Below are 24,343 nucleotides of genomic sequence, written 5' to 3'. Positions count from 1 at the left end.
TTCACCCAACTTTCTGTACAATCTCTTTCCTTATTAACATTGAAGCAAACTTTTACTTTCATCTTTGAGTAAAAAGAAAGGCATGAAAACACATCACTCAGAAGCTTTATTTTATAGAAGTTCAGCAACCTAGGTGTCTGCCTCTGTCCTAAATAGGGGAAGAACCTACCATGATCACCTTAGTAAGGTGAATTTAAGAAAATAATAAAAAAAAGACTTCCATTAGGCTAGTAGTGAAAAAAGAATTTAAGATTAAACATAACAATGTATCATCTGCTTCTTACTGGGGATTTCTGCCATTGCAGTGGGTGACCAAATAAAAACAGATTATATTACCTATAAATAGTAAAAGTACTCCGAGAACTGGTGGCTTGATTTATAAAGCTTTTTCTCCCCAGTATGGGGGAACTTGCTAAATGAAACCTATACTTTTCAGCATTGTAATTAATTTTTTTTTTCTTGATTTTAATCTCTCCTGGTTGTTTAATTGCCCCCTATCCACTGAGAATTTTTCTTGCAGAAATAAAATGAATTGAGGTTATGACATAGCATTGCACAGCTCTTGCAACCGAGCCTACTGTCTAAAGACTATTTGCTAAATGAGTAATGAACAGGGCTGTCAGGCAGCATGGAGTCTGAATGGTCAGCGGCTCTACTGCCTCCTGTGTGGGGCCCCTATTGATCAAGCTTTGAGTAAGCGAAGCAAAGGTCTGCTATTTTATAATCAACATCTTGGGCCATATGACTGGGTTCAAATGGGGTCAATACTGGATAAAAGGTTTGCTGATTTTTCCTTTTATATAGTAACATAGTAGATGATGGCGGATAAAGACCCGAATGGTCCATCTAGTCTGCACAACCTGATGCAATCTAAAAATTTGTTGGGTTTTTTTTTTTTCTTCTCCTTAGCTATTTCTGGGAGAGGATCTAAAGCTCTGCCCAGTACTGTTCTTAGGTTCCAACTACTGAAGTCTCTGTCAAAGCTCACTCCAATCCATCTACACCCTCCCAGCCCATCTTTTTTTTTCCCCTCTTCCGGTCTCACCAAGGTGGGGGTCATTGTATCGGTGAGTCTGATTTTCTCAGATCAAGGTATTCACTTCCAGGTATCAACTTATAGTAGAATTGTGGAACAAAATGGTGATATACAAAGAGTGCAGGCCCAGTTTATACTTCCTTTTCCCTTACCTGGTCAGAGCTAAACGTCCTGATGTCAATGAGTAGTTCAGAAATAGCAACAGGACTGTCTGAACCTGTTCTCAGGCTCCGTTGAACCATAAGTTAAGAGTAAACATAGCAGGGGGATAAGCAGATTCTGTACAGGGACTATTTGCAACTTGCCCACTTTCCTGCTGACAGAACCTGTTTTGTTGACATTCAAAAGGGCCAGACCAAGCAGGAGTGGCCATATTCACTGGCACTTAAGTGGTTAATGCCACTGAATATTTCCTGCGCTCACCCAGGCACTGGTTAGTGCCAACCTTTATCCACTAAGCTAACTGAATATCAGTCAGTGCCCAGTTAACTTCAGGTGACCACAGTAGCTGGACGTGACCTGGCCTTGAATACCCAGGCTTTATTCAGCCCACTATTGTCAGCGACTTAAAAACTGCTGAAAGCTGTGGTAGGGAGTAAGAGCCCCTGCCACAGCCTAACCAGTATCATAAAGAGCGTGCACACTCTGAAAGCAAAGTTTATTATTGTTTCAAAGTGAGATGAGTTATCCAAATTGTTGAAAATCCCCTTGCAGCCACATCATCCTTTCGGCTCATGCCGTCTACAAAGGAGGAATGGGCAATGATTGTATCAGCGCCAGAACCCTTAGTGTTTTAGCTTTAGTCCATAAGGGAACTCAGGCTACCAAGGATTGCCTTTGAAGGAGAGGCAGGAAAGGAAGAAATAGCATACAAACAACTAAAGCGTAGACTTCCCCAACAGGAGAGAAATTTCATTTATTTATGGCAGTACCCAGATTTCACTATATGGATACATGGACTTTACAAAGCTAACTACCTGTACATTATCGATTACATATGCAAAAATAAACATTTCAAAATGGCAGTACAGTATTCACCTCCTTCCCTTCCAAAACATGATCACTGCATGCATGTTGCCTGTTAAGACAGGAACAGTAACAGAGAAAAAGAACCAAAAAGTCTCATATTTTGCATCACCTCCACCGCAAACAACAAAAACATAAAATACTTTCCCTTACCCCCAATCTCCCAATAACAGCAGACCTAGGGAGAAACAGTGAGGTTTGATCCAAGATACTATGGGACTTTCAGGTGAAAGTGTTACCCCTCTAGTCATAATGCCCATGCTTCAGAGGTAGAGGCCTTGGACCGGGCACGAGCTGAGAGGGATTGCACAACCCGCTTTTCAAAGCAAAATTAAATTCATTTAAAAAAAAAAAAAAAAAAAAGGTCCTGCTAGTAAACCACAGTTGGAGCAACGGAATTTCTGGGTCTTATCGAAATGATGGGTAAAGCCAGAGAAACATCACCACACACTTAAAGACATCCCTGTCCTCTGGCAGCCAACTTCTTTAAAATAGAGTCACCCCCCACCCCCTCCTCAAATACAAAAGCTACCACTCCACGGCCCAGCTATGCTAGTACCATCTTCCAGGCTGTCTTTGAGCATAGACTCTCTTTACACTATAAACTTTTGACATTCCTGCAGCTGAAAACGGCTGGTTCATGCATTAATATCTCTCCCCAACCACCACTCTTTAAGGATCTGTGCAAGAGGACCTAGAAGCACCAGACTTTCCTCCTTCCCCGCCCACTGATTCAAGCCACCACACAGGCAGGCTGAATCCTTGCCAGCACCAGTTATTTATTTACAGTAGACACACAGAGAAGGAAAGCGCTCAACAGAATACAGAGACAGCCATTCCTATAACCGGTTGTAGACACTGGCTTTACTACTACACATCTCCCTCATTATTCGCGGGGGATAGGGGCAGAGCCGGGCCACGAATAGGGAAATACCGCAAATATCTAGCTCTGACCCACCCCCGCCTCCCCCCGGCATCCTGGCCTTAAGTGGTGGTCTAGCGAGCTTTCTACGCTCCTGCCCCATGTAGATCGCCAATAGGAAATGGCTGTAGAGAGTTCCCATCGTAGTCTCGAGAGACTACAGGAGCTCACGGCAGCCATTTCCTATGGCAATCTGCACGGGGCAGGAGTGTAGGAAGATCGCTCCTGCCCCGAAAGCCTGCTAGACCACCAGGTAAGGCCGGGATGCTGGGGGGAAGGCAAAAATATGGGGGGGGGGGGTTCCCCTCCCCCCCCAAAATAGCGATTATGTGAAATCGCGAGTGGGGAAACCGCGAATGGGAAGGGGGAAGTGTCTTTTATTGTCTGTAGGTACATTTACAGGACAAGAACCCCACCAGTCCCATCTCTCTGACAAAGGCTCTTCAGGAGGAGCTTGATTGATGCAGGGTAATAGGAGGGTTTGGGTTTAAACAGCCTTCACCGATACCTGCACTGAACATATCCTATTAATCTAATCAGTTTTCATTGCCGCCAGCAGCACTGCCATCGGCAGTAGATTGCACAGGCACAAGCCCATGTCCAAAAGCACCTCCCTCAATTCTACCAAAATACAAATGAAAGGCAGCAGGCAAGGGGAGAGATGCCTAGCTATATTCTGTGGAGACCAGGCATGGACAAATGGAAAGATATCTTAGTACAACAGCAGACTATAAAAATGAAGTGCAAAGAGTAAATGGCAGAACTGGTGTATAGCATTCAGAAAACCGGCACAGGACACAAACTGGTACCATCTAGTTCCAAAGCCAACCTCTAACCTGTTATGTTTTGGCAACCTGGAAAACAAGCAATGGTGCGGGAGGAAGAACAGCTAAGAATGCACCTCTTTTGTACAACAGAATTCCACAATTCAGTTCTTATACCGTTTGCAAAATTCCTAAAAACAAAAAAGGTTAAAATCCTGGAAATGTCAGGTCCGTCTGCACAGAATCTAATGAAAACTGCAGCATTGACCAGCCTTGACTACTTCCACTACATGGCCCGATAAGAAAATACTAGGCAGTGAGCGTTTGCAAGGAAATTTAAAGAATAAAGCCAAGAGCACTATAGCAACACAGAAGCTTCCTCCCAAAGCAGCTCCTCCATACCTGTTACAAAGAGGTGGCCATTTTTAAACAGGGCCACCCCTACGTAAGAAAGGAGGTTGGGAAATTCAAGCTCATCACATCTCATCATTTTCACTATCCAACTGTCTTCAGTTTCAAGTCTTCTGCTATTTTGCATTTCCTACATGATTTTTAGGGATAACATGAGTTCAAGCTTCTTGGGAGGTCATCTTCTCATTTTAAAAATAATGTTATGCTTCAGAGCCCACTGCCCTGTCACAGGGAACAGAAGCGTTTGGTACAAGGTAGAGTAGAACCGGAATCAATTTTTGTTTTTCTGTCAGTCATTTCACACAGCCAGTTAAAGTGACTCAATGCTCCAAAGTGAAAGCCTCTAGTTTTCATGTCCTGCTTTGCTTCGTAACTTCGAAGCAGGCTCAGCTCATTTCTTATTTAAGAGAGGCCTAAAACGGTTTTAAACATTCTCAGTCAGGGCTCAGCGAGGGTTCAGTTCAGACTGTTGTTTTTGTCTACAGCACTGTTTTATGATACCATGACCAAGAATACACTTACAGAACTTTACAATGCATTGCTATTCAGTAAGTAAGGGGTTTAAGAAATAAGGAGTAGGAACTCCAGGAAGACGGAGGCCTAGAAGTGGGAACGCAAAGACCCATATGGAAATTTTCACAGCAACATAGAGACAATTTAAAATCTAAGCTACAACATGTGAGGCCAGGTACAAAATGCTTGCACAATTTTGAAACACTCTCTCTTCTACTTATTTCTCTTACTGCAAAAAAAAAAAAAAAAAAAATTGCAGAAGAAGAAAGATTTGTGCTCTAGCTGGTCTGAAAGAATTACTTCCCTTCGGCCATCATCCTGGAGAATTTCTTTTCACTGTTCAAGAATTGTAGGAAAATTTCTTTGTACAATAAAATCCAGGCTTTAGTCTCAACTATCTTCTTTCAAATATTCTTCTCCCAAACAGTCTGCTAATGCTGCATCTTCCCAGAAACTAAAATAAGACAGCCAAAGGCAAAGGTTCACAACACCTACTTCATCATTCACAAGTAGATCAAAAAACTTTTTACAATGCATAGCAGAGACAGGGTAAGCAGCCCTCACCCAACTAGGAACCACAAGGCTACTCCAGATTCAATCAAGAATGAGCCTTTGTTCCAACCAGCAGGCCACTAACTCCCCTGCACAAAACAATACAGTAGGTCGTTCTATATGGAACTTATGGCTCTCACCCTTGGATGCTTACTTTGAAATTTTACTTGCTATACAGGTAAACACCTAGCCTTGCAAGTGGTAAAATAAAAAAACAGCACATTTACCCACCTTCCCCCCCCCCCTCGACGACAGTACAGCTGAACAAGAACTGACATGAAGGAGAATAAACTGAGCTAGATAGAAAGGATCATTGGTTCAGGTGACTTAGGCAAAAAAAAAAAAAAATCTTTCCAGCTCTCCCCTAAAAAATGGGCCAATAATAGCGAAAATACTGGCCTCTCACCCTGAAAGGGTTAAAAAATGAAACACACAATAATGACCATAAAAACAGTGAAATGTCATTCAGTCTCTTCTGTTGATATAAGCTGCTCTCAGATCTTTGCTGGAATACTGCAGTGAATAGGCCAGCAGATATCCCTCCCCCATAAGCCTTCCCAGGGACCCAAACAATACCTATGCGGTTATGTGAAGAAGAGGCGAACCAGTCACCATTCTTCTCCCCCACCCCACAGAACTTAAACCCACCTCCACTGATCATCATCATTTGAGCTGCTAAAAGGGATTTATTAGAGTAGTCCTCACACTGTAGTGGGAAAGTGTTAATATTATCTAGATTGAGGCAGTAGGATGTGAGTAATGTATGTTTGGTTAACCAAGTCCCTCACTTATCAGTAGCACCTAAAGACCGATCGCTCAGGATTCTGTTGAGCACTTACAGCTGTGTCGGACAGCAGAATCCAGAGACATGTCAACTCCATGCAACAAGGCCTTGTTTCTGTTTATACAAGCACACTAGTTCATAACTAAGAACCTTGGTGCTACTCCCAATGATTGAGAACTGACAGAATGGACAGGCCTACACTTAGTCTTCACAAATGACCAAATCACTCTACAATTCCATGGTCCTGGCTTCAAGAGAAAGCAATTTAATAAAAGTCATCTTACCCCGCCTAGTCCAAAAGTCTGTTGTGGTACTAGGACCAGAACTGAGACGGTTTCAAGCAGGGTGATGTGTCCATTAAACTACTGCTCCAAGATAAAGGGGCAGGGGTAAGGAGGAAGAAAATCATTACGCTTTCTTCAAATTTGTGATCAATGATTCTTTGCATCCATTTTTCCTTCCTATCTCTCTTTCAAGTGTTGTGGAACACCATCTTCACTCATGATTGAACATATGGTAAAACAAATACTGAATAAATAGATGGGGGTTGGGAGGACGAAACACCCCCTACCCCACCCTAGATGGTCTCTCTCCACCACACCTAGTAACTTAGTAAGTCCACTGGTAGAGAGCCTCTCCAGAGCAGCAGCTCCTTTTTTTCTGCTCATCAGTACTCCTCCCCGTCCCCCTGGACAGACACTGCATGTATCTACCCACTGAAGCACAGGGCCACCACTCAGATCTCTACCTTTCGGCCTTTGCAGCTCATAAAGAACACACCTGTCTCCCCTCCCCCACCACATTGCCTCTATGGGATGTGGTCACACCATGTGAGGGGGGAGGTGTCCAGCAGATGTGGCACAAGCCACATGGGCAGAGGGCTAAGGCATTCTACCCTTTTCCCCCATCAGTTGATATCATCATAGATACTAGGGGTCATCGGTGCAGGTGGTTTTGGTTTCTTCTTCTTGCTAGATGTCAAGGAGGAGCTGCTGCCGCCACTGCTGCCCACCAAGCTCAGGTGAGGTTTTATTTTTTTGGTTTTCCTGGACTCTGAATTGTTGGTACCTGAAAAAGAGGGAAAAAAAAATTTCTCACTTTTTGGCAAAAGTCATAAGATCCTCTGGCTCCAGCTGAGCACTGAAATAAAAACAAAACAAAAACTCACAGCAAGTCATGAAAGAGCACTCGCAGAACACTCGGACTAGCAACAGGTCAGATCGAATGCCCACTTTCAGCTTGGTACATTCCTATTCACATACTAAAAAGCTTGATAAAAGAAGACTAGACTGAGTGGTAAAAGGAGAAAACCAGGAACAGAGTCCTAAATGACGTCTATACTGTGAATTCTGCAATGCAGAATTCGCCATAGGGTGCAAGAGAGCAGCACGTTTGACTTGTCTAACACTATGTGATTTCTAGTATCAAACTGACCTCAGCTCTTCCAGACACAGTCACCTATGCTCCCGTAGTCATTTTTTTTTTTTAAACCATCCCCAATTTCCCTGCTTTCCCAGGTGCCCAGCCTCCCAGACAAAGCTTTGTCTGTCTCCTCCTTTTCCAGCAGGACTGCTCCCAAGTCCTTACTTGCTTTCGAGGAGGCAGAGTCAGAAGGCGAGATATCTGATGAACCATCCCACTGTAGCCTGCTCATGATGGCCTGGCTCTCAGTCACGTCAAAGCTATCATTGTCCACGTTAGCCTCAGGCTCTGGCAGCGATCTATAGGGGAGGAATTAGGAAGGGGAGAGAGTCACAGACAAGATGAGGAGCCAAGAACAGGACAGACACAAAACAGAAAACCAGCAACAGATCAATAGTCGCATTCAAAATCTTTTGCTCTGTCACAGCACCTGAAGGATTCACACCAGCCTTAAAGGAAAGTAACAGCAGGTGATGTTTCAAGCCTTCGTGAAGCCCAGTCACATTTTAAATTTCTTCACATTGATCTCCTGCTGTGCTTCAGTTCTTTTGGAACCAGCCATGCTGACATCACTCCTGCCCTGTTTAAGAAGGGTATGAATAACACCAGGCTACATGGATGACCTCAGAAGACCTATAAGGCAAGCCTTTTAAAGACATCCAAAAGAAAATGCTTTCCGATGGAGCTCTGTTGTATAGGCAAGGGCAGAATAACAGAAGAAATGAGGTATGAGTTTTGAGTATTTATTTAGTCAAACAGAACTTAAGAACATCAAAGAGGGGAAAATATAAGAACAGAGAACAGCAGTATGGCTGCATTAGGCTTACAAAAAGGATGGGGTAACCTCAACCTCAAAGATCAAGACATAACCAGATGTTTCAGGAAACAGCCTCAATAAGTCTGGTGGCTGCCTGGATTTATTTCAAAGCTTAATGGCAGGACCAGAGGCAGACCTGACTGTTTAAAGGACAATTTTAAATCATACCTGTTAATTTCCTTTGATTCTTAACAGACCAGTCCAGACAAATGGGTTGTGCTCCTGTCAGAGAGTAAGAGAGACGGAAAGAGAAGGCCGGAAGCTGAATCAACCCATAAAGTTGATGCAGCTGCAGCAAAGCCAATGCTAAAGCACCAAAACCTATTAAAAACCCCAATTGTGGGTTTCAACCACAGAACAGCCAAAAATTAACAAAAGTACCAACAAGAGCCCAAGAAATAGAGGCCAATCCATAGGTTATCTTAAAGACTGGAATAGCAACATTTCCTCGCTGAATATTGCATTGAATCTGAAGCACTAGTACGTTTCCCTTGGTGTCAGGTCAAAACCGCGGAAGACAAAGGCGCGCGCGAACAACTGAGCGCAGCGCCGAGGCGCGCGCCGAAGAAAATAACTTTTTAGGGGCTCCGACGGGGGTGTGTGGGGGGAAACCCCCACTTTACTTTATACAGATCGCGCCGCGTTGTGGGAGCATCGTGGGGGGCTTGGGGGGTTGTAACCCCCACATTTGACTGAAAACTTCACTTTTTCCCTAAAAACATGGAAAAAGTTAAGTTTACAGTATAATGAGGGGGGTTACAACCCCCCAAACCACCCACAACGCCGCCGCGATCTGTATTAAGTGGAGGGGGGCTCCCCAACAAAACCCCCCGTCGGAGCCCCTAAAAACTGTCATTTTCTTCGGCGCGCGCCTTTGTCTTCCGCGGTTTTGTCTATGAACCGTTTCCCTTTGGTATAGCCACTTTCCAACTACAAGTCAATGTTAACCTGGATGGGTCCTAGTCTAATTTAGTAAAACTCAAGGCAATTAACAGGTTAACATTTCACCTTCCTTATCATTATTACCAGACCAAAACAGGTGGGATAAACCTATGCTCCCCCTAATTACAGTAAGTAGAAAGTTATATCAGCTCAGAGGCTTACCCCACAAAAACAGCATCTGTCTTTACCTCCAACCTATAATGCCTGGAGAATTAGTATAGCAATGGCCAAGTTGCTGCGCTACAAGTCTCCACCAAAGAAAAGCACAACACTCCACCAAGAAAGACACCCAAACCCAAGTAGCGTGTGCAGAAGCACCACAGAACCAGCCTGCTGAATGTATCCTTGTATTTCGCTGTGAACCATTCAGTCCTCCTATTGTGTTAACCGCATTGATCTGCAAGGTATTGTGATATATACATAAATTTAGTGTTATGTTGAAAGGCTCCCTATAGGTTACCAGAAAGGAATCCCAGCACAACAAAGCATGCAAACTCAAGGGGGCCTCCGCCCCAAACAGACTTCAATCAAATACATCAGTTCCAAGTCAAGTCCTTAAAAGAGGAGTGTTTAAGAAGCTTAAAAGGGGACCTCCATGATACAGAATAGAACAAAAACCTGACTTGCTTTTGTTTTTGGAAACTGGGCTCACAAGGTCCCCGAGGATCCAAGGCTTTCATTATTCTTTCACTTTTGACCTTTGCCTGGTTTTCTTATCCAACACGACCTATTTATACTATTTTAGTATTGAATCCATCTGTCACAGCCAAGGAGCCTTCACCTCTCTTAACAGTTAGGGGGAGAGAGCGAAAGAAACATTCTTACATGCTCCGATTGGTTATCCTGGACAGGCCCTTGCCCCACTTGAGCTAGCCAGAGTAAGAATATATTACATTAGTATTCATGGATTGCTAATATGCCCCAGGAGGAGGATTAATCAAAATCACTGAGCTCTGGAACAACCTTACCTCCCCTCTTCGGAACTTGAGCTCTCTCCAAGTTTTCCGCAAACATCTGAAAACCTGGCTTTTCTCAAAAAATGTAAGTCTCCCTCCAATTTAGGAATCAAGGAAACTCTTATATTTTGGCATCCCAAGTCCTCTAAATTTTCTTCACACTTCTACCTCTAACCCTCTGTTGTAGTTCCTTCCTATTTCTCCTACTGTAAACCGCGTCAAGCTCTACGAACGTGGAGATGATGCGGTATACAAACCTAAGAATTAGATTAGATTACATTATTTCATAAGGGTTCATGACAGATAATTTGGTTTGTGTTTGTATATGCTTATGGTATATGTTTGGAGAATATTGGCTATGTCTGGTGTTGTAGTCTTGATATTACAGTATGGGTATCATTTTCCTGGTTTGTGGGGTAATGGGTAAGTAGAGAGCTTGATCATTTATCAAGTTAGGGGAGGTGATTTATATCTTCTTTGGTTTCTAGGTGGTCATAACCTATTGTTCATTGTGTGTGTGTATGGCGGGGGGAGCAAAATAGTTTCCAAATAGATAGGTTTGTAGGCTTTTATTAAAGTTATGGCAGGAGGGGGGTGTTCATTAATTGTGTTTGAAAAGGATTCCACCATTTTGCTGCCAGGTATGGGAAGGTTGTAGAATGAATAATTTTGTATTTGATTCCTCTAGGATTTGGGAATCTTATTCTCATATGGTTGCTGATCAGGTGGTATTTGTCTTTGGGTGATATTTACATTCCATTACATTAATTTAGTGACTTCTATTCCGCCTGTACCTTGCAGTTCTAAGCGGATTACATTAGAAGATAGCTGGACATTTCCAGGAAGTTACAATTTAGGATTTGGATACATAGTAGAGGAGAAGTTAAGGAGGGTGAGGAATACATGTGGGGAAGTTGCAGATTAATGGCTGGTTACATGACAGAGTCATTGAGGGAAAATTAGAAGAGGGGTAGGAGGTCAGCTGGAAATTTGCATGGAGGGGGAAGGAGGCGGTGGAGGAAAAGAAGACTGGAATGATTTTTTGAATAGCAGAGTTTTGATATCTTTTTGAAATGATTTAAATTAACTTCAACATGTAGACTGGTGTTTTGCCATGGAAGTTAAAAAGATCAGTGTACATAGTTTAAAAATACACCATGCTTTGAAGGGGAGCCAATGTAGTTCAAGTTACAGGAGTGTCACTTCACCATATTTAGTGGCTGAGAAAATTTGCCTTGCGGTTACATTTTGAATGGTTTGCAGCTTTTTCTGTATATTTTCTTGGCACCTACATAAAGTATATTGCAGTAGTCTAATTGGGATAGTACCAGTGATTAAACCAAGATCTGAAAGTTTTCTTTGGCAAAGCAATGCCAAATTCATCTCACAACACTGAGAAAACGGAATATTTTCTTGATTAATGTTTGCGTTTGTGCCTTCCAGGATAGGTTGTTTAACATAATCCCTAGGATTCTCAGTTCTGATTCCAGTTTAAGTGGGGTGTTATGCAGTGTTATTTGAGTATCATTGCTAATGATTCTGGGTGGGCTTATCAGTAAAAAAATTTGTTGTTTTTTAATTTTCAATTTCATGTTTTTAGCTATAGAAATAATACGTACTAGTAGTAGCCCAGTCAGCAACCAGACAAACTTTAATCTTGTTTTCTTTCTTGTAGAAAGGAATTCATATTGTAATATCATCTGCGTGGGAGAAGTAAGCGGGGTTCTAGTAAGAAGTGTCCTAGTGCTGACATCAGTATGTTGAAAAGTACTGGGGAGAGTGGTGAGCCTTGGGGGTACTCCACTTAATGCTTAGCATTCTTCTGATCTTTCTCCATTCATTTTTAGGCTGTACATTCTGCTTGTTAGAAATCCTTCTAGCCAAGTGCGCACTTTACTGCTTATTCCTAGAAAGTTTAGGATCAGTAATAGGAGTTGATGGTCTACCACATCAAATGTACTAGCTAAGTCAAATTGTAGTATGAAGACGTGTTGTCCGGTGCTCATGCATGTTCTAATCTCAAATGCCAGGGCATGGAGTAGCGTTTTAGTGCTATAGTGTTTTCTGAAACCCGATTGGGTGGTATGTATAGGATATAATGCTCCAGGTACTTTGTGATTTGATTTGTTGCCACGCTTTCTAATACTGGAATTGAAGCTACTGGTCTGAAATTCTTAACATCGTTAATTTCTCCATTTTGATCTTTTGGGATGGATGTTAGAATGATTTTTCCTAGGTGTTTAGGGACTATTCCTTTTTCTAGTGAGTTGTTCAATCAGACTATAGATACACTTCTCCCTCCGAATCCGCAGCTTCAGTATCCGCGGATTCGGTTATTCGCAATTTTTTTTTAAAAAGTGATTTTAATTTTTGGGGCTATTTTTAAGCCCTCTGAGACTCCCTGGAACCTTACCTGGTGATATAGCAGGCTTTCAGGGCAGGAGTGATCTTCCTACACTCCTGCCCCATGCATATATAGGAAATGGCTGCCGTGAGCTCCCGTAGTCTCTCGAGACTACGACGGGAGCTCATGGTAGCCATTTCCTATGAGTGATCTGCACGGGGCAGGAGCGTAGGAAGATCGCTCCTGCCCTGAAAGCCTGCTAGACCACCAGGTAAGGTTCCGGGGTGTCTCAAGGCAGCTTAAGGTAAGGTCCAGGATTCCAGGGGAAGGCGGGGGGTGGGTCAGAACCGGCCCAAATATTATTTGCGGTTTTTTAATATTCGCAGGTCGATGGATTTTTTTTGTAGGAAGATTAGAGAGACATCTAATAAGCACTGAGATTTGGTGTACTTTGTTAGTAATCTTCTGTACCTATCTGCTGAGCATTTTGTTTGTGGGGAGTCTTTCTCTTGACTTTGTGCTGTTTCTTAGTACTTCAATGCAGTTTGCTGCATTTCCTTTGTTAGTGTCAGCTATGATATGCTAATTGTAGCTATGCACTGGTATTTTTCTAGCTTTCTTTCTTTGCTCCATTGTTCCTTCTTTGTGCCCTATGGGGATTTAGCCACAAGTCTCTGCAGTCCAGATCCTTCATGCCCCCTCCCCATGAACAGGAAGCTAGAGACTGCTATGAAGATCCTCAACCTACAACCAGAAGGCATGTAGCTGCATACTCAATTCATTCTGGCATCATATTAAAGACAGATTATGTACTTACCCTGGTAAGCTCTTTTTCAGTAGATAGGGGAGACATTCTAGATAGATGGGTTGTGTCCCCTTGGCCATGTGCCATCTGCAGAAGGCATCCACTCCGGATTTTCTCTCTGTGCCTCTGCTGTACTTCACTGGGCTCCTTAGCTCTACCTACAGTTAGTACCCAAACACCAAGAGCCACTAAATGAACGTGAAGTATAGACGCCTATGGCAATCAAGTTCAGCAACAACCATTCAGCTCAAGAAGTAACATTAGAACATCAACTGTAAACAACTAACAAAAGCCACCAAGGAGCACAGAAACTACTCCTGCAGAAAAAGTAACATATATACACATTATACAGTTTACTTCACAGCCCCCAAGGACTGACAGGCACCCAAGAAACAACTTGGAGAAGCATGAACAGACAAACAGTAGGCAGGCGCAGGAAGGACAGGGCGGGAGTCTAGAATGTCTCACCTATCTACTGGAAAAGAGCTTACCAAGGTAAGTACATAATCTCTTTTTCCAGTGCAATAAGTGAGACATTCTAGACAGATGGGACGTACAAAAGCAGTTCCCAAAAAGCTAAGGCAGCTTTACTGCTTCGGCCTGTAAGACCAAGGACCCAGAGGCAGAGTCCTGTCTCACCGCCACATCCACTCTTGCTGCTTGATGAGGGTGGCAACCTCCTGCACTTATTTCCAAAAAGATTCTTTCCATGACACAGCATAACACAATATAACAAAAAAAAAAATAAAATAAAGTTTTAATGTTCCTGGGTAATAAGTATTCTTAATTGCCTATGCCATAAAAGTATACAAAATGGCTATCGTTCCCCTCAAACTGCTTTTGTGACCAGGACAGTGGTATTTTGAAATTTTTTTTTTTTTGCAGGCAGTAGGCACCTGCTGTGCTAATTTTGGCCATAGGCCTTAGTAAAAGGGCCCCTTTGAGAAACTTCAAACTTTCTAGAACTTTCCATCAATATAAACAGCAGTACAGTATAACTATAGAGATCTCGAACCCAGCAGCTCAGTTCAGTTCCAACTGCCTAAGCGATAACATAGCTGCATGGAAAACCTTTCGTACACTGAAAGATTGGAGAGACTGGGGCTCTTCTCCCTGAAAAAGCGGAGACTCAGAGGAGACATGATAGAGACCTACAAGATCATAGAGAGAGTAGAGAGGGACAGATTCTTCAAACTTTCAGAACATAAAAGAACAAGAAGGCATTCGGAAAAGTTGAAAGGGGATAGATTCAAAACAAATGCTAGGAAGTTCTTCTTTACCCAACGTGTGGTGGACACCTGGATTGCGCTTCCAGAGGGCGTAATAGGGCAGAGCACAGTACTGGGGTTCAAGAAAGGATTGGACAATTTCCTGCTGGAAAAAGGGATAGAGGGGTATAGTTAGAGGATTACTTCACAGGTCCTGGACCTGTTGGGCCGCCGTGTGAGCTGACTGCTGGGCATGATAGACCTCTGGTCTGACCCAGCGGAGGCATTGCTTATGTTCTTATGTTCTAGATGACATCCAGAGGCTGCAAACATCCAGCAAATCATATTTTGCTATCCTCCTAGAAACCGATAGTGCGAAATACAAATACAAATAAATAAATGTATGCAGCCGATTTAGCAAGACAAGAGGGAATAAGTACTCCATAGAAGCATCTGCTAAGATTTACAAGGCATTTTTCAGCTTGACTGTTGGGGATGAAGATAAACCTTGGGTATCTCACTTCACATGCAAGCACTGCCCCCAAACTCTAGAACATAAGAATTTTGTTTCTCACGAGGATGGCAGAATTATCTGCTAAAAAAATTATTAGAATGTTTAAGATATTTAAATTCAAAAATTTTCAAAGTTATTTGAAAATATATCATATGCGAGAATCTCATACACATTAGTCATAGGTGAAATAAATGTATTGTTTTCATTAGCACAATTTCATTTTGTTCTTCTACAGGACAGGACAGAAGGGAAAAAGAGAGCCATGAAGTTTGCTATCTCAAGAATTTAGCCCGAACCCTATCACTCAAGCAACTGGCAGGAGGGCCTGGGATCCCTCCTGCCCGTAATGTAGTGCGGGGTAGGGGGGTCGCCGTGGCCAGGAGGGTTTGGGCTCCCTCCTGGCCCGAACAACTAGCGGGGGGGGGGGGGGGTCGCCAGGGCCAGGAGAACTTGGGCTCCCTCCTGGCCCGATATTGTTGGGGAGTTGGGGAGTCGGCAGGGCAAGAGGGCTTAGGCTCCCTTTTGCCCCGATCGTGTCGGGGAGTCGGGGGGGGGGGGCAAGAGGGCTTGAGCTCCCTCTTTCCCCGATCGTGTCGGGTGTCGGGCCCGCCAAGAGGAAGCAGCAGGACACCGGTAGGAGCTTCTACATGATGGGGGGGGGGTCGGGTGGCTGGGGGGGTGCGAGCGGTCCTTCAGGGTGGGGGTGCGGGTGAGCGGTCCTTCGGGGTGGGGGTGCGAGCGGTCCTGCGGGGGGGGGGTGAATCGGACGTCGGGGGGGGGAAACTATGTAAAAAAATTTAGAACGCGCTCACGCGTATAACGCGCAAGGGTGTGCGCGGTACGTAAAAACCACGTATAACGCGCGCGTTATATGCGAGAAAATACAGTATATGATCCAGTCTATATGATTTTTCTTTCTTTCTTTTTAAATTTGTCAATTTGGGTCAGGAAATCTCCAAAGTTCACAGAGATTTGTTTCATGTTCATTGTATCCTCATGCTTGAAAACCATTTCTGGCAGAGGAAGATTTCTCGTACATCCTCTTCAGTGAAGACTGAAGCAAATAATTCATTCAGTTTCTCTGCTATGGGCTTGTCTTCCCCGAGTGCCCCTTTTACTCCTTGATGATCTAATGGTCCCACCGATTCCCTCACAGGCTTTCTGCATCTAATACACCTGAAGAAAAATTATGAGTTTTTGCCTCTGTAGCAAGTTTCTCTTCATATTTTTAAGTCTTCTTTACAAATGCTTTGCAGCTAAATTGCCAGTGCTGATGCTGCTTTTTGCTTTCTTCATTTAGATCCTTATGCTATTTTTTTAAAGATGTCCTTTTGGTTCTGATAGCTTCTCACTTCACCCCTTAAGCATGCTGTCGTTTGCTCTTTCCACCTCTTTTAATACATGGAATACATCTGGTCTGGGCTTCCAAGATGGTATTTTTCAACAACAGGCAAGCTGGATTTAAAGTCCTAACTTTTGTGGCTTCTACTGCACTTCTGTGCAGTGCTGGGACCAAAACCCCCTCCCATTACTGCACTACATCCACAGGGACCATGTGGTCTGCTGTTAGACCTTGATTGATAGTCTCATGTTCAGGCCCAAACATGGCATTATTTCCCATTCTCATTGCAGGAACCATGGTACCATACCAACTGTTTCTCAGTCTGAAATTACCAGAGCATACACAAGCTCCTACTGCCACCATCCCACTCCTTCTGAGTTTGGCTGCCAACTCACTGCCACACCTGACTCAGTTCCAGATCCAGGTTTGGTCCGTGGTCAGTGTGTCCCACAGGCAGAACACTTCTTCCCCTTACCAGCTGACCAGTGACCAAGTGAGGACTCCTCTCCTGTCAAAAGACTGCTGCTATTGAGGATTCCAGGCTAACCAAGTCAGGCTTGTTGCAGTCACCACTGATATTTTTATTTGAGCACTAACCCCTCAAAACCAAACCATCCCAGGCCACCATTCAAAACACCAGCCCTTTTCTATGGGCCCTTTGACCAGGCCAAGGGATCTTTGGAAGGAATTGTCCTAATTTGGGGAAATCTCTAGGTGAGGATTCTAGGATTCAGCTCAAGTTCCTGGCCCAAAAGGGGAAGTATAGCTACAGCCCAGTGCCCTGCTGGCTTTCCTCCCTCATAGCAGCTTCACACCAGTCCAGCATCATCTACTGGAGACAGAAATACTGGCTAATGACTCTGCTGCACCAGTCACAGAGATGGTCAGCTTCCAAAGTTTTTTTCTTAGTGGATATCTGCTGGATGGAGAACATAACCTACTTGCCTGGAATGATCTGGAGATGACAAAAAGTAAGGATTGTCCTTGTCAGAATCAAAGAGAAAGGCAACAAGGCTTGGAGTGGCCTACTAGCAGAGGGAGTAGTGGTTAGCACTATCTTAATTTAACATGTTTTAAATGGTAGGTAGAGCAAAGTTACTTACCTGTAAGCAGGTGTTTAAGGACACCTGCGATGTCATCCAAGGAGCCCAATGTGAACACTGCTAAGTGTACTGTCACTTTAAAGGTTTGAGGCAGTGTCCACACCATGCATACATGGGTGCCTTCCCACCCAACCATCAAGTGCAGGACCATCAGTGTGGTACAAAAGCTAAGACAAAGGGAGGAGGGAGGGATGTGAGAATATATATCTGCTGTCTTCTGAGAACACCTGCTACAAGGAAGTAATTTTGCATTCTTTGAGGACAAGCAGGTATAATATTCTCACATGCAATACTCACTAGCTGCCAGGATCACAAATGTATAAATAAAATTGGTTAACTGAAGTAGAAAATGAGCCCAGTGTATGTCCCGATGCTCAGGACCCAGGCACTGAACACACCAGTTATGGGAGTCAGAGCCCAATATGTTCTTATTGCACCAAGCACACACTTCTTAAAGACACTCGGTATGCTTTTTGACATGGAGGGAAAAATGGCCAACGCAAGGTCAAAAGGCCCAAAAATTGTTGATACCTCCTGGCCAACACAAGGGCCTCAACGGCCCAGAAGCCTGCAAAAACAATTTGTTAAAACGCTACAACAGTCAAAGAAAAAGACAGAAAAGTCCTGTATGAGAAGGCACCAAAGTCTGACACACTCGAGGAGATATTGAAAATACAAATGCTCTGCTCTGTGGAAAACTTAAGACTGATGGTCCTATGCTCAAGCATCAGGCGGAAAGGCACCCAAGCATGCGCAGTGTGAGCACTGCTCATACTTGGCAAGGTCCACACCAGGCTCTGTGGACGACATCACCAACAGGCAGTGGTGGAAATTAAATTTAAGAGAAATATTGAGTAAAAAAAGACAAGGTGGGAAGGAGAGAGAAGAAGTTGGTGTTGGGTTTCATTAAAGGAATTTATGTGGCCATGGCTTATCCAGTAGGAAGTAGCACTATCTAGAGAGTTCTGGGGTACTCCATGGGCAGAGCATGGGAGAAGCTTACATTTATCCAAATAGCAATAATTTTTAGCACTGTTATTCAAATAAGAATCTACAACTTAGGACTGAAAAAACAGCCTGTCTCAAGTGTATAGAGTGGCTATTCAAACAGCAGCTGGATACTGCAGTTATTTAGATCAGTGTTTCTCAACACGCGGTACGCATACCTTTGGTGGTATGTGGCCTGGCTGCTGCAGATCCTTCCCTGTCCGCCCGCTGCTGAATATGCTTCTGGGGCACCCTGCCTGCCTGCCGCTGAAGCCGCTGCCAGCGATCCCTCCCTGCCTGTCTGAACGCTGACCGCACCACCCTCCACCCCTGAAGCCATCCCTGTTACTTTGTCGGAGCTAGACTCGCTCCATCCTCTTCCAGCAGCAACTCCATACAGGGACGTAGGCAGCGACTCAACACGCTGCGTAGTTGACCCGCAACCTTCTCTCAGATGTCGGAATTGATGTCAGAGGGAAGGATTTTGGGCCAGCCAGTGCAACATGTAAATGGCTGCATGTGCCATCCCTGAACAGAACTGCTGCTGGGAGAGGATGAAGCAAGTCTGGCTCCAACAAAGTAACAGGGATGGCTTCAGGGGTGGGGGGTGGGGCGGCGGGCTGGCAGACAAACAGGCAAGGCAGTCAGGCAGGGATCTCCGGCGGCTTCTGTGGATGGGTAGGCTTCAGGGGAGGGGGGCAGGCAGGGATCCCCAGCAGTGCAACTTAATTTTGGGACAAAGGCTGGAAGGCAGTGAGGGGGAGGGTGCACGATCGACACAGAAAGAAAACGGGGGCATGAACATGGGGGGGGGGGGGGAGGGAAGGGAATAGAAAGGCAGAATTGTTGGGCACACAGGGAAAGGAAGAAAGGAAAATTGGAGAGAGAGAGAGAGAAAGAGAAAGAAAGAGAGAGAAAGAGAGAGAGAGAAAGAGAAGTGAGGTATGGGGAATAAAAGGATGAGGGGGATAAATATGATGGAGAGGGACCAGAGGGAAAGAGTGAAGGGGATGCAAGGGGGAGGAATGTTTGACATAGTGAGATGTGGCATGGTGTTGGAGAGGGGTGAAAGGAGGAGAATTGGGCATGGGGCTAGTGGGCAGTGGTGAAAAATGCTGCACATGATCTGGGGGATGAGAGAGGGAGAAATGTTGAATGTGGCAATAGAGGGGGTGGGAGAGATGCCTGGATCTCTCAAGACAGAAAGACAGTGAGAGGGAGACTCGTTGCCAATGGGTGGAGGAGAGAGAAAGAAAAGTTGGACTCATGGAGGGACAGAGAGAGATGTTGGTTGGGGAATGGAATGAGATCTAGGTAGAGGAAGCAGCAGCAGGAGAAAGAGAACGAGAGAAAAAAATATTGGATGCAAATTCAGAAGGAAGTGCAACCAGAGACTAATGAAATCACCAGTCAAAGGTAGGAAAAATGATTTTATTTTCAATTTAGTGATCAAAATGTCAGTTTTGAGAATTTATATCTGCTGTCTATATTTTGCACTATATTTGTCTAGTTGTTACTGAGGTGACATTGCATATTTTAAATTCATCTACGTTGACCTCTTTGAAAACCCCCCAAATATAAACAATTAACATTTTCTCTGCGTACAGTGTGCTTTGTGTTTTTTTTTTATTTTGTGGTTATCATTATGTATTAAGACTATATTGTGTTTATATGAAAAATGAATGGGGCGGAGTATGGGTGGGTCTGGGGCAGAGCTTGGGCAGGGGTACTCAGTTGTATTTGCTAGGCTTAGGAGGTACTTGGCTTGAAGAAGTTGAGAAACTCTGATCTAGATAATCAGCGGCAGCCACTGTCCGGATACTGCTGCTGAATATGGATTATTTTTCTTTAAACTGTGGAAGCTGATGTTTCAAGAAAAATAACCACCATGGTCTTAAATATTACAATCTAGACATTTTTTCTTCCCAGGGTGGTAGAGAGCCAAAGAACTGGGCAGCCTGATTAACACTGGCTCCCAATTCTTTCACCAGGTTTAATCCAGTCTCAGAGTTTACCCCACTGCATGCAGGAGCTTGTAATTCAGATTTTCCAGTTGTACTACCTAAAAATACACAAGACTACAAGCCCCTGCACATGTAATGGGGTTAACCCAGGGGTGTCCAACGTCGGTCCTCGAGGGCCACAATCCAGTCGGGTTTTCAGGATTTCCCCAATGAATATGTATGAGATCTATTAGCATACAATGAAAGCAGTGCATGCAAATAGATCTCATGCATATTCATTGGGGAAATCCTGAAAACCCGACTGGATTGCGGCCCTCGAGGACCGACATTGGACACCCCTGGGTTAACCTGAAACTGATCATTCCCATCAGGAGAATCTGAAACCAAATCAATAATCTTATTTGATATGAAGAATTGCTCACATGGTCAGCCAACAGCGTACAATATCAAGTCTGGCCAATGGTCTTTTAAGAGATCCTTCCCTCTGTGTACCTGATTCTTTCCCTAAGGTAGCTTGTATCTTGTAAAATGAGATCCCTGTAACTGATTTCTAGGAAGAAAGTGAAGAGGAAAAGACAGAGTCCTTTCTAGCATTGGAATTACCCTATAAAGTGCAAAATTGTCTAATGCTGGATCCAGTGATCCAAGGAGAAATTGGGTTCTTACCTGCTAATTTTCTTTCATTTAGTCCCTCCAGACAAGCACAAAACAGATGGGTTTACACTCCTCTGCCAGCAGATCGAGACTGAGACATAATGACTTTCGGCAGTAGTACAAGTGGGGTGTGCAGTCGCATCAACTATCAGTCTGATGAATAGCCAAGCAGAAACTAACTAGGTTGCACTTTCCTATGATACTGTTTTATTTGGAATGGCTATGAGGAAGAAGAGTCAAATATCGTCATATAATAATAAACTTTTATTAGTCATGACAGGGGTTGCCATTCAACATATTACCAACAATTGGAAAAATTACAAGAATCTTAATTACATATTCTGGTGGAATTCGTTATGCCATATTTTTAAGATGGAAAGAGCAATAGCGATACAAAAAGGGACATATAATAACTTTGTAAAGATATGGGGGCCATTGGCAAAGTATTATGATGAATAGACATCAATTATTTTCTTTTCTTTTTTAGATCTATTTAGCACACTCAAGGAGGAGGGTGGATATGGAGTGTAAGTTAATAAGATATGTTATCATATGTTATATAATCTCTTCCTCCCCAAAACACCAACCAAGTATTCAGATCTCTGAAATGTAACATAATCTTATTTGTACTCTAACTGTAATTTATTTGTTATATCACACAGTAACGAACAGTCAATTTAATATCCAATTTGCAAGTTCTTCCAGAATTAATCCAGGTACTTCTCCTCCCTTGTAACCAAAAAAAAAACCCAAAACAAAAAACACCCCAAAACTGTTGTAACTTCACTGGAAATGTCCAGTTAGCTCTTTTGTAATCCGCCTTGAATTGCAAGGTATAGGTGGAATAGAAGTCCCTAATGTAATGTAATATAGTACACTCTATTTTAGTTGAAAATGTGATGAAGGGTGGGTAGGTGAGTGGGTGGGGTTTTTTGTTTTTTACATTATTAGATCTTATGTGTTAGATATTATAGTGCTATATTGGAATTACTTGTATGATATATTTTTGTGCACTTGTTGTTTGATTTGAAAATGAATAAAGATTTTTTTTTTTTTTTTTAAGAAACTAACTAGGTATACGTATTTTAGATGATGTTATTTCTAATGGGAAACTGCTTGATTTTTCACAGTTGCAACATAAATATGGTCTTAATAAATCACAAAGTTTTAGATGGTTGCAACTGAAGTATGTTATTCAGGTGGGGTTCCCTGAATGGAAAAATCTTAACAATCAATATAGTTTGGAATTTTAATGCTTTCAGATGGACTTCCTGGGATACCAGGCCGCAGTGGTATAAATTGATAAATGGATTTTTAAATAAGAAGCCTAAAACTGGTCTTAGGGATATTTGGAGCATCGAGATTAAGCATGAAATTTCTGTGTCTCAATGGCCACGAATTTGGACTTGGAGGATGAGATGTACAGTGTCTGCATCTATGAGACAAACTTGTTTTTTTTATTTTACATAGAACATTTTGGACCCCAGTTCGGTTACAAAAGTTAGATAGCTCTAAGTCTAATAGATGTTGGCATTGTAATCTTGAAGCAGAGACGCTAGATCGCTTATTATTCTTTTGTCCATTTATCTTGGCCTTTTGGAAATCAATATGGGGCCAAATAAATTGTTTATTGGAAAATCCAATGGCATTATCGTATGATACTGTTTTATTTGGCATGTCAATGAGAGCAAAGAGCCAAATTTTATCTAAGAATAACAGGCTTCTAATGATTATGACAGGGGTCGCCATACAACAAATTACAAGTAATTGGAAGAATTGGAACAGACTCAATTACTGTTTTTGGTGGAATTCGTTGTGTCGCATATATAAAATGGAAAGAACAATAGCCACACAAAAAGAGAATTATATTCACGTAGTCAAATGTGACTCGGACAAGAGGTCATGGACTGAAACTGAAGGGAGGACAGGACCAGGACAAATGTCAGAAAGTACTATTTCACACAGCGAGTGGTGGACGCCTGGAATGCTCTCCCGGAAGAGGTTGTGGCGGAAACTACCATTCTAGGATTCAAGGGCAAGTTGGACGCACATCTTCTTGCAAGACATGATTATCCCATGCACTTTCATCTATGAACCCACTGAACAAAGCACGAAGGACTTTAAGGTCATCCAATTTGCGCAACCGACTGCTCTAAAGAACCCTCCTGGCTATCCAAGACCAGAAGGACAACGGACTGAATAACATGAAAAGGCAAAACCACCTTCAGAAGAAAAGCGGGAACCAGCCACGACCTGCTCCCTGGAGAACTCCAAGAAGGGAGGCCTATATGAAAATGGATGTAATTCGGAAACGTGTCTCCCAGAAGTAATGGCCACTAGGAACACCGCCTTAACAGTAAGGTCCTTCAACGTGCAGAAGCCAAGAGGCTCATAAGGAGGACGAACCAGATTGAGATCCCAGGCTGGAATCGAAGGATGAACTGGCGGCCAGAGCAATTTCACCACTTTCAATAATCGAATCACATTTAGAGAAGCAGCCAAACAGCGACCATGCAACAGACCGCGAAAAGATAACAAAGTCGCAATCTGAACCATGAGGGAGGACCAGGCAAGGCCCTGCTCCAGGCCATCCTGCAAAAGCTCCAAGATATGAGGCAAAGATGTGCGAAGGGGAACCATGCAGCATTGGGAACACCACTCCTCAAAAAGACACCAAATGCGCACAAACTCGAGAGGTATGAACATAAGAAGTTGCCTCCGCTGGGTCAGCCCAGATGTCCATCGCACCCAGCAGTCCGCTCCCGCGGTGGCCCACCAGGTCCATGACCTGTAAGGTAATCCTTGTCTAAAACCCTTTATTCCCCTTTATGCTTCTATCTATACCCTTTCATAATCCTATAACTACCTCTATCTGTATCCCTCAATCCCCGCATCCTTCAGGAATTTATCCAATCCTTCTTTAAAACCCCGTAGTGTACTCTTTCCTATCACAACCTCCGGAAGCGCATTCCAGGTGCCCACCACCCTCTGAGTGAAAAAGAACTTCCTAGCATTGGTTCTAAACCTGTCCCCTTTCAATTTCTCCGAGTGCCCCCTTGTTCTTGTGGTTCCCAATAGGCTGAAGAATCTGTCCCTCTCTACCTTCTCTATGCCTTTCAGGATCTTGAAAGTCTCTATCATGTCTCCCCGCTTTTCCAGGGAGAAGAGCCCCAGCCTTTCTAGCCTGTCTGCGTATGGAAGGTTTTCCATACCTTTTATCATTTTCGCTCTTCTCTGAACCTTCTCAAGTATCGCCATGTCCTTCTTAAGGTACGGT

The 24,343-nt window shown here is 43.5% G+C and overlaps 1 protein-coding gene across 4 annotated transcripts in view; it reads right to left on the bottom strand.

Annotated features, from left to right (window-relative positions):
* Positions 1-4,909: 4,909 nt before the first annotated feature.
* Positions 4,910-24,343, bottom strand: part of ATXN7L3 (ataxin 7 like 3) — a 56,436-nt gene continuing 37,002 nt past the window's right edge. For all 4 annotated transcript variants that reach the window (XM_033918348.1, XM_033918347.1, XM_033918350.1 and 1 more), the window contains exons 12-13: positions 7,596-7,729; positions 4,910-7,076 (exon numbers count right to left, since the gene is read on the bottom strand). In XM_033918348.1, the coding sequence (XP_033774239.1) occupies positions 6,916-7,076; positions 7,596-7,729 (295 nt within the window). In that variant the 3' untranslated portion in view covers positions 4,910-6,915. The remainder of the gene's footprint in view (positions 7,077-7,595; positions 7,730-24,343) is intronic.

Source organism: Geotrypetes seraphini, chromosome 13 (assembly GCF_902459505.1).
Source record: "Geotrypetes seraphini chromosome 13, aGeoSer1.1, whole genome shotgun sequence".
Classification (NCBI taxonomy): domain Eukaryota; kingdom Metazoa; phylum Chordata; class Amphibia; order Gymnophiona; family Dermophiidae; genus Geotrypetes; species Geotrypetes seraphini.
The sequence above is the reverse complement of the archived record's forward strand: the minus strand, read 5'-3'. Positions and strand labels throughout refer to the sequence as shown.